This window comes from Triticum dicoccoides, chromosome 6A, assembly GCF_002162155.2.
Source record: "Triticum dicoccoides isolate Atlit2015 ecotype Zavitan chromosome 6A, WEW_v2.0, whole genome shotgun sequence".
NCBI classification, from domain to species: Eukaryota; Viridiplantae; Streptophyta; class Magnoliopsida; order Poales; family Poaceae; genus Triticum; species Triticum dicoccoides.
The window spans coordinates 72998253-73008571 of NC_041390.1; the positions used below are offsets into that span (position 1 = coordinate 72998253).

Genomic DNA, 10319 nt, shown 5'->3' on the forward strand with positions numbered 1-10319 from the left:
TGGGCGATGCGCTGGTCGAAGTTGCTCGACATGGCGTAGAGCTCATCAAGGGACACCGGTGTGATGCGGGCATCCAGGGTAGAGACGAGCGGCTGGTAGTCCATGTCCAACCTGTGAAGCAGATACGAGATCAGCTCATCGTCCTGGATGGGCTTGCCGGCGGCGGCGAGCTCATCAGCAAGGCCACTCATGGCGGCGAAGTAGACGGCCACCGATTGGTTTCCTTTCTGTGCATTGATCAAGGCAGTGTGAATGTTGTTGACGCGGCTCAAGGACTGCGACGAGAACATACATGCGAGTGTTGTCCACAGAGCGTGTGCGGTGGTGACCGCGGTGACCGCGATGAACACCTCTTTTGTGAGGTTGTTGAGCAGGTAGCCCAGAACCTGTTGGTCCTCCCTTACCCAGATGGGATGGAGAGGATTTGGCTCGGAGGACTCCTTCCCATCCTTGTCCTTGGTGACGAGAAGGCGGGACGGCTCCGGCAGGGTGCCATCGACGTAGCCATAGAGGTCGGCTCCCCTCAACTGCGTAGTGATTTGGGTACGCCACATGACGTAGTTCGTCCGGGAGAGCTTCTCCGTGATCTGACCACTTAGGTTGGATTGGGTGGCACTGGAGAAAGACATGGCTGGCACTAGTGGAGATCGAGAGCTAGGGTTTGGAAGAGGAGGCTCTGATTACCATGTGCATTAAGTGGAAACGTCTTACCTCGATCTGAGGCGACGTGCTTTTTGTTTATAGACATGGGCACACATCCCTGAAGCGCATACATTATTGGAGATATTACAGGAGGCAGGAGGTCTACAACTTGGAGAACAAGAGATAGAATTGGTTACAAGAGATAAGGAGAGATAGAATTATATGTAACTTAAACTACCTATCATATCTTCCCTGGATCCTGCGCCTCTTGGACTCTGTCATACGTGACATGTTGTGTCACAATATATTGTGTTTAACACTGTCTCCGTAAATCTGAAACAAAATAATTTGGTCCATATGTCATAAGAAAATTGATGTATGCTAGATTTTGGCTTAAAAACTGGTCCCATACCTCTAGCAAAAACCGCTCGAATTGGGTTTTTTTGAGGGGATAGCCAAATTTTATTCATCAAAGACCACAATGGGTGGGATACAACTCGGATCATGGGGTTGGCCTAACGAGAGATGGCGCCCCGGGCCGAGACTAAGCGAGTATTTGGCAAGTTTGTGTGCGTCGACATTAGCCGCACGACCTTCAAAACAGAAATTACATTGAAACATAAAAGCCCTACTTGAATTGGGTGGGTTGAGAAAAATGTAGTGTGGAGATATTGTACTCAGACCCAGTTCACCAAAGCACTAGCTGGAAGCCCAACTTGCCTCAGCCCATTCGTTGTCCATTTCAAAGAAACACTTCAATTTGACCCTTTTGACTACTATATTAATATGGGTGAACACTTACCAAAAGCCGATGATTGAACCTGAACTAAATAAATCGATGTAGCCATTTTATTTTGCGAGAAAACTTCTAATCTATTTATCAATGTCAAGGTAGTACAAAGAACACCAGAAATAAAAAATAATATCCATATCTGTAGACCATCTAGTGAGGGCTATATTATTTGCCGGAAGAAAAGAACACATTTCCTTCTTCGGTGCAACAAACATCTTCGTAACGCTATACTCATGTCAATCGAAGTGATAAGTTAGCAGTGCGTGTTTCAGTGACAGGAGCTATGTGTGTTTCTTGAGGCGGCTATGCCCCCTCCTCTACAGAATGATTAACCATACTTAAAATCATGTAGTTGAGCCAGTGTTATTCAATATACCTATAGGTTATATGAAGATCAATATCATAAAGCACATTGCTTGAAAATTACTTAACTACGAATTGTAGAGAAGTTAGGTTTTTTTTTGCAAAACAAAATATTATAAAGATCCAATAGACTAATCACAATGTCATTACCAATTTTTACATTCCATAATCACATCCATGGCATAAGTACGTGAAAATCTTAAAATTTGTAAAGTTCAGGAGGAGTAAAACTCTCAAATTATAACCTAATAATGATCATCGGATTGCGTATATTGTATTCTCTTTTCCTTTATGAGTTGTTCCCTAACGGTTTCTCATATAAGGTTTCTAACAAGATAATATAAACACAAGGGTCCATATATGCCATACCACTTTCTCTTTATATTTTCCCATCGAGTTTTAAAGGAGTTTTTTAATGGCATATCGTATTGCACTCTTTTTCATTTGTGAGTTTTTATCTCAATGTTTCTCATAATGTTTCTTAATGAGGCAGTATCTTCTCAAAAATCATATATCATGCTTTTTGTTTTCCCTTACCAGGGGTTTTAAAGGAAAACATATAAAGCATATTTATTGTTCTATAAACTTACTAAAAAATTTATCCCCCTTCAGAAATTTTTCTCATATGAGTTGCCAAGAGACAATAATCATTATATGTTGTATTATTTTCTACTTATTTATCCCACTGATTGAAGGAGTTTAAACAACATATCAAAATATTATTCTCCTCATATTTTTCCCACAACGTTTTTGGAGGAATCTTTCTCGAAATGAAGATGATGAACATTCTTAGGGAGGAATCTTTATCAAGACGATGCGTATTTTAGACTAACATAGATTGGAGAGGAGTGTTAAGGATTAAATTTATCTCGATGCAAAAAAATTAAATTTATCCTAATAATCAATGCTTAAGTCGGTTGTAGTTAGTGATAAGGTAATGCTAACTGCCTCGTAAAGAAGGTATAAATACCCAGTTTTCAATCAATGAGATTAATCGTTCCATCATTTTCTTTCATTTTAAAATAATTTTCTCTATATCAAAATCTAGGCAAACATATCTAAATGAGCTGCATAATAGTGTAATCATTCATTTGAAACTTGTTAATGAATAAAATCAAGCACATATTACTTTCTCTCGTTTCCTTGCTAACCCTAGATATCTAGGGCAAACTTTCCCCTCCAGATTTTACCAGTGAGCCTGTGGACTCGCCTTCCCTCTGCCTGCCGTTTCGGCGGTCGGTGCTGGGAGGGAAGTCCCGCCACCTCCGCCCCGTTAGTAGTTTGGGTTAGGTTTTTTAGTCCTCGCCGGTGCGGCGCTCGAGCAGATGACGATGTTTCTTCTTCAAGTTTGTCTGTCGAGTTTCGATCCCCTTTAGTTCGTCCGCTTGGATGTAGTCGACGGAGTTCCGACATAGATTCCTCCAGTCTCCTTGGGGTGGGGGGTGGGGGGGTGGGGGGTGAGGTTAGAGTTTCTCATCATGTGGCGAGATTTGGTGTCAGGTAGTTCAAATCTATGCAAGAGTTCAACAACAACGACTGTGACTCCAAAACGTTGGTCCTAAGGGGCACGTGCACGAATATTTCCTCGGCTGTCATCGACAAAGGTCAAGCTGGCCCCGGTAGGGGAACGACAACAGCAGCGCGTCGGCGGCTCGTTCTGATGACAGTAGTGGTCGTTCAGGTCTCGGAGTCTCGATGTAATTTTTATTTTGTTTGAGATGCTTTGTATTTTTAGTGAACTTTTATAATATCTGATCCTTAAAAAAAACTCGTTCATGAATAAAGTTTTGCAGTTCCCTGAAAAAAAGTATCTCACGGGAAATTCACTTGACCCAGTTCTCTAGCCCCCGTGAGGCCGTGACTCCAAAAGAAAAAGAAAAGGGTCGGTGTCCTCCGGCGACTTCGCCCAGCCATCTCCCCGGCGATCCCGGCGGCGGCCACTGAAGGCTTTGGCTTCACCTCCCTCTCCCGATTCGATCGATGTGAGTTCTTCTTCTTCCTGTAATCTCACAGTTTCCTTTTTCTTTTCTCTTCTCTTCTCTTCTCGCGGAACCGAACCCTAGCTACAGTTTTGTGATTTGTCCCCAAATTACCGTAATTGCATCTACTTGCTCAGTGCGGAGCCTAGCTGAGGCGGGAAGGTAGATCGATGGATGCTCCGGAGGTGATTTCCCAACGGTGAGACCTCCAATCCCTCCCATCTCTTCTATTCTCCCCAACAGTTTCTTTCCTTTAGTCCGTTCCGCTGGATGTTGTGTGTTGGATGTTTTGCCCCGGCAGTTGCTTCAAGAAATTGACGCCAGTTTGCATTTTTCTTTTGTTGGCGCCAATGTCTCAGTGTCCATCCCAAGAAGAAACCATGTGTGGATGGCAATCAACAGCAGCATTCCCAGACATCCATGGGCCGCGCGATATCCGAGGTGCTTAACGATGACAACATCCTCATCGAGATCCTCATCCGTGTCGGCTTCCCTACCACCCTCGTCCGCGCCGCCCTTGTCTGCAAGCGCTGGTACCACCTCGCCTCAGACCGCGGGTTCCTCTGCCGTTTCCGCAAGCGCAACCCACCCCGCCTCCTTGGCTTATACATCGACGTAAGGTGGACCGGGTTGGGGTTGTACGCTACTCCGCGCTTTGTCCCACTGCAGCCCCAGGCCCCGGAGCTTGACACCGTTGTCCGCCGCGTGGCGAGCCATAGCTTCGACGCCTACGGTGACGGAATATGGATCATGCACTGCCAGAATGGCAGCATCTTCACCAGATACCGCAAAGGAACAGAAGTGACACATGGAGTTTACCGCCCATTGTGCCCTGAGAGAGACATGGACTTCATCCCACCACTCCCAACCGCCCAGAACCGCATGCAAAAACTTCTTGGTGCAATCCTCTCCAAAGAAGGCGATGGGCTGTCCTACCTGTATGTGTTGGCGGAGTGTACCGCGCAAACAAAAACTTTCAAGGTGCGTGTGTATATGTTGCAAGGCGGCGTCTGGTGCATGCATACCTCGGCCACAACACAACTCCCTCATATGCTGCCTGCACTGAAACCTGTGCTTGTTGACGATAAAATTTATATGGCTGACGTCTTCAGTAATGACATTATTGTCTTGGATTTGGCGACCTCGAGTTTTTCCAGAATTCTGCTCCCACAAGGAGTGAAGTATCACACTCTTCACACCATCTTGTCTCGGGCTGATGATGCTTCTGGTCTATATCTCATCCATGTCCATGCCAAGGAGCATCAACTTTGCATCTGGCTCCACAAGGGGGACAACTGGTTGCTGGTCGATACCCTTTGTTTGCATCAGATGTGGGCTAACTTGAGGATGCGAGATCACACGCTTGAGGACGAGGATATTAGTTACGCCTATATAAGCCAGGTGGGAGATAATGTTCAGTTTGTGTTCTTGAAGACAATGTGTGGACGCATACTCTATCTGGACGTCACTAGCAGGACACTACATAAAGTGCATGGGATGGCAGAAAAGGATCGACATTTCAGTGCTATCTATCCTTTTATGATGATTTGGCCGCCCATATTCCCTGCGCTCAAGGATGATCATGCAAGGTTTTCTCTTTTGAAGGCCTTTACATGATCTATGTATTGCTCTTGTTGAGGCAGTTTGTTTTGCACAGAAATTTCTATACTGTGGGTAATACCTTCGTATTAAGTTTACTCTGTACCTAACATGATTTATTCGACTCACTTGTGGAAGCTTAAAGTTTGTTATGTTTTTCATTTAATACTTATCCATGCAAGATAAGAATATCTTGATATCAATCAATCGATTCATAACAGCATGTATTTACTTTCTGATCCAAAAATTGTACGAATTCATTAATTTCTGATGTACCAAGTAAATACTCATTGTCGGAGGTTTCTAAATATGTGCATATTTTGTTTGGCCCATTGAGCGTAAATGGTACAAGCTCTCTCAACAATAATTTTGGATGAACGCAATTTCTGTGAACAGTCAAACAGTTTTAACATGTCTTGGCAAAAGATTATGATCAGTCCTGGCGGCTTTATTTTTTACTGCCCTTCACAAATGCTACTATCCCTTCCTATCAAGTATCAAGTTACATCATATATAAACGTTTTGCACACATGTCTTCTAGTTGATTCAACTTCTCCTTGAATTGGCCTTCTTTTTTCTGGTAGGCAGGGGAGTTGGGTGGAAATGGGTCAACCTGAAACTGTAAGCACATGAGATCTTCTAGTGTACAATGTTGGTTGAGCAGGTGAAGTAAATCTATGTGCATATCTTTTTTTGCTTTCTTACCAATTTAAAAGGTGATGTGTGATACATTGTTTTAGGATTCCAGTGCATGAATTTGATTAATTACTAAACTGTTTAGTTATCACATTTCCAAAAAAGAGAACTTGTCTTTGAGTTACATATCGGATGTGTCTGCTATGTACTCTGTGGAGGTATGATAGTACAGCTAATTGTTCTTCTGCTGCTTGTATGATGCTTGTTTTGTGTAGGTACGTTTCTTTTTCGCGAAGCAGCTTCAATAGAAGTTTTTATTTGAGTTATCATAGAGGAGAAACATTCGTAATAGGGGTGTCCCCTGTGCATGAGTGCATGGTTGGCGATATCACAATGGGCAATCAAGGATAGCTAAGAGAACCTAGAGGGACAGGGGTTAGACTATGAACTGTGGTCGTCAAGCTAATATACCTCAGAGTATCAATCCTTTGTATGTTCGGAGTTCTGTTGTATAACGGAATTGATGTGTCATGTCTGTATGCTTTCTGTTTCATATATGTGTCAATGAAGATTTTCCTTTTATATGACAAGTAGTGTATAATAAATCCATTCTAAAAAGTATGGTACCTGGGTGTGGTTTTCCCCTCTATAACCTGCTTGTAGTTTGGGAGGGATATCAAGGGTCAGGGCATTTATTATATGAACAGTTCCATCGTTTTGACTTTTGGGTACTGCGTAGAGTTGGACCTCCATTTGTAGAGCTACTTCTCAGTTCTCCAGATCCTTGTCATGCTCAATTATGTCCATCCTGATCCTTGTTCTGTGTTGCTTTGAACAGGGACGCCAAGTGAAGAAAAGGGGATATCCGGAAGGTCTTTAGATCACAGTACTTTTCTGGCAAAGCCTATCTTAGTGTGCACAAACTTTGTTTTCAGTCAGTCACAAGTTTATTGGGTACTGGATAAGGATGTTATGTATATGTGTAACTGGATCAGTTGCTGCTCTGCCCCTTTTGTAAGAATCCTTGTATGTTTATGCTTGAAAAAGCTATCTGTCCAGAGTCCGATCTATCTGTGTTGCGGTATGTCTTCTCCATTTTCAGATTATGTTCTGTTTAGCAATGTGCAGCTCTACCGACTGTTTACAGATGATATTTTGCACCTGGCAACTCAGTATGCATGATGGATTGCGCTAAATACAAGATCCTTCTCCATCCGAGGAGCTTCTATTAAGCTGATGTGTTGCCTCGAGTCTTGGTGCACACTAACCTATGAAGCTCAACTCTATCTCGAACTGAGCTACTAATGCTTTTTCTAACAAAAAGTTCGAGCAGTGAATTGAAAAAGGGTCAAGCTTGCACCTGCTTGACGTTTTTTTCATTCTTCATTCTGAGGTGGATTCGAACTTGAGAAGTATCCCTTGATGCTACAAATAAACATTTCAAGTGTCCAGAATGTTATCGTAGTCGCTGATAGTTTGACGTGCTTATTATCTTTTGTTCGGTTTCAGGAATGCAAGACCAAGATCCGCAGAGGAGAACTTTGCCTACTTGAGATTTTTCTCTTCCTAAGGAAATTATTTCATTAAGGTTCGTTCTAGGAATTACACAAAATAGCCCTCTTCAACTTTGGAGCTCATTTGATCCCCTCTCGATCTCCTGTGCCTCCTCGGTGAGGTGACGGTCCCCCAAGCACTCCTCTTCCTTCCGGTGACGATGGTCGTCCATGTCCTGTCCCCGAGCTGAGCTCATCCCCGCCTCACAGCTCCTGTCCCCTCCAGTTGTCTTCCTCCTTGACCAAGGTTAGCCTCTGCCACAGTTCAAAAAAAAAAAAAAGTTAGCCTCTGCCTCCTCCTCTCTACCCGGATGAGATAAGCTTGCTGCTCCAGATCCAAGATGGATTGCTTACTGCACAATGTCACCTTGTTAGTGGCCAAGACAGGCCGACTGTTCCCTCTGCCATGTTTCCTTTTGAGCAAGTTAAGTTAGACATCACAGTACTTAGTAATGCTTGCTACTACTCCCTCCGTTCCAAATTATTGAACTAAAACCACAACGAGTAATTTGGAACGGAGGGAGTAGTATATGACATGAACAAGCCTTGCATGGTGACGATAGCCCTTGATACATTTTGCTTCTTTCAATAACTTCTATGAGCAATGCCAGCCCTGATTGCCCTGTTACCTGCTTCTGTCTATATATGAATGTTACATCTGTGCTGATCTTGTCTGAAAACAATCACAATCTGATAGTTTCTGTAACCAGCTGTGTAAGAAACTTTTGGTGCAATTTAAGGGCAAGTTCAATCAATACTTGTACAGTCCATCTTGCAATTTAGAATGTGTCCATTACACACACGTGCGATTCAGGATGATATGTCTTCGTTCAAATATCCTAAGCCCAGGATAATGTACCTATCTACATAGTCTTACATTTAACGGGTTAGCTTGAGCAAATTTATCAGTCACAGCAGAAGGTAACAGTTTAGCTTCGAGTTCAAAGGATGATATCGAACTAGCAGTGGGTCTTGTGAGCTTCTGTTTAGACAGGCTAACTGTTACAGACTTTATCATGCTTTGTGTGTGTGTGTTCTTTATGGTGCTTTTGGTCTGGTTGCAGTAATGTCATCGTATTTTATGTTTCAAAAGTTGACGTTGCCTTGCTATGATCAATCCATGCGGACGGAATAAATAGTCTATTAGTTCAGTTGTGATAATGATCTGGCGACTGGTGTCTGGTGGCACATAAACTTTAACTGACTGAGTTCGTGTATTCATATACAGATAGATGGGCTTGTGTGGATGCTGCTGGTGGTTTTTTTGCTTGTCACAAATTTGTTGGCATACTGAATGAAGACCGGTTTCTTGGTCCCAGGGGATGGAGCATGTCTGAAGTTTGAGGAAACATAAACAAAGTCATCGAGGGCAGATCATGGGGCTCATGTACGCCACTCAGTTCTCGCGGGTGCCTTTTGATAGCGCTCGATGTTCTTATCATTTTCGTGAAGTTGGCGTCAGGCAGAGGGTCGGTGTCGGCTGTTGTTGGGGTTGAACTGATTTCAGTCCCAGCATTATTAGGTAAAAACTAATCATGTTCGAAAGCTGCCGCAAGAATGTTCGCGCTGACTTGAATGTGGCTTGTTGGTATTGTCGCTGTAAATTTGTTCTGGACACCCTATGAGGGTATCTTCCTGTATTACTTCTGACTCATATTGGGATTGATTGATCATGAACATGGTAAATTGCATGTATTTGCTAGAACTACACTGGAAAGATTTCATTGGCCAGGCAAAACAAAATATGCAATGTATTTTCTTCAATATTTCATCCTCAAGGAAATAAATGCATGCAGTTCCTTCACCCCAATACGAAGAGTATTGCTCACCCTCTCGCACTCGGCTGGATCCATGACGCAAAATCTGAGTCGTTTTTTTCTTCTTCTGAAATTGGGTAGGACATAATAATTGAACCTAAGCAATAATCAAAAGGATATGGATCCAATCTATAACTCAATCTAGCATCTTTCCTATTTTAATTACTCTCTTTACTACTGTACTTAGATAAATATTCCATATCAATATGCATACATATTGCTTAATCCTATATTCATGGACATAACAGTATATGGGAAGGTATAAGAATAAACATTTTCACTACTATATACTAGGTAGGTATAAGAATAAACATTTTCACTTCTTATTCTTTGGTCATGACCATGTTATAAAAAAGCATGCATTTGTTGGAGAACGCAATAATTTCAAAAAAATTCCTATGCACATGCAAGATCCATCTAGGTGATGCATAGCAATGAGAGGGGAGAGTAGACCGTAAGCGGAAGCGTTATGACAACGCGGTTGATGTAGTCGTACGTCTTCACGATCCGACCGATCCTAGCACCGAAAGTACGGCACCTGCGCGATCTGCACACATTCAGCTCGGTGACATCTCATGAACTCTAGATCCAGCTGAGGTCGAGGGAGAGTTTCGTCAGCACGACGGCATGATGACGGTGATGATGAAGTTACCGACGCAGGGCTTCGCCTGAGCACTAAACGATACGACCGAGGTGGAAATCTGTGGAGGGGGCACCGCACATGGCTAAACAATCAACTTGTGTGTCTATGGGGTGCCCCCTCCCCCGTATATAAAGGAGTGGAGGAGGGGAGGGCCGGCCCTCTCATGGCGCGCCCAAGGGGGGAGTCCTACTCCCGATGGGAGTAGGATTCCCCCTTCCCTAGTTGGAGTAGGAGAGGAAGGAAGGGGGAGAGAGAGGGAAGGAAAGGGGGGCACGCCCTCCACCTTGGCCGCCT

General features: G+C 43.4%; 1 protein-coding gene across 6 annotated transcripts; it reads left to right on the plus strand.

The window, feature by feature from the left end:
* Window positions 1-3630: 3630 nt before the first annotated feature.
* Window positions 3631-7096, plus strand: LOC119315057. 6 transcript variants are annotated; one of them, XR_005152572.1, is made up of 5 exons: window positions 3631-3780; window positions 3915-3976; window positions 4137-5451; window positions 5961-5997; window positions 6851-7096. XR_005152572.1 is itself a non-coding variant. In XM_037589725.1 (5 exons), the coding sequence occupies exons 2-4, from the start codon at window positions 3948-3950 to the stop codon at window positions 6007-6009; spliced, it is 1308 nt and encodes a 435-aa protein (XP_037445622.1). In that variant the 5' UTR covers window positions 3631-3780; window positions 3915-3947; the 3' UTR covers window positions 6010-6040; window positions 6851-7096. The 6 variants fall into 6 exon arrangements, 3 of the variants coding, with proteins under 3 accessions (XP_037445622.1, XP_037445621.1, XP_037445623.1); XR_005152571.1 differs by having other exon boundaries at window positions 5961-6040; window positions 6851-6872; XM_037589725.1 differs by having other exon boundaries at window positions 4137-5366; window positions 5961-6040.
* The last annotated feature ends 3223 nt before the right edge of the window (window positions 7097-10319 follow it).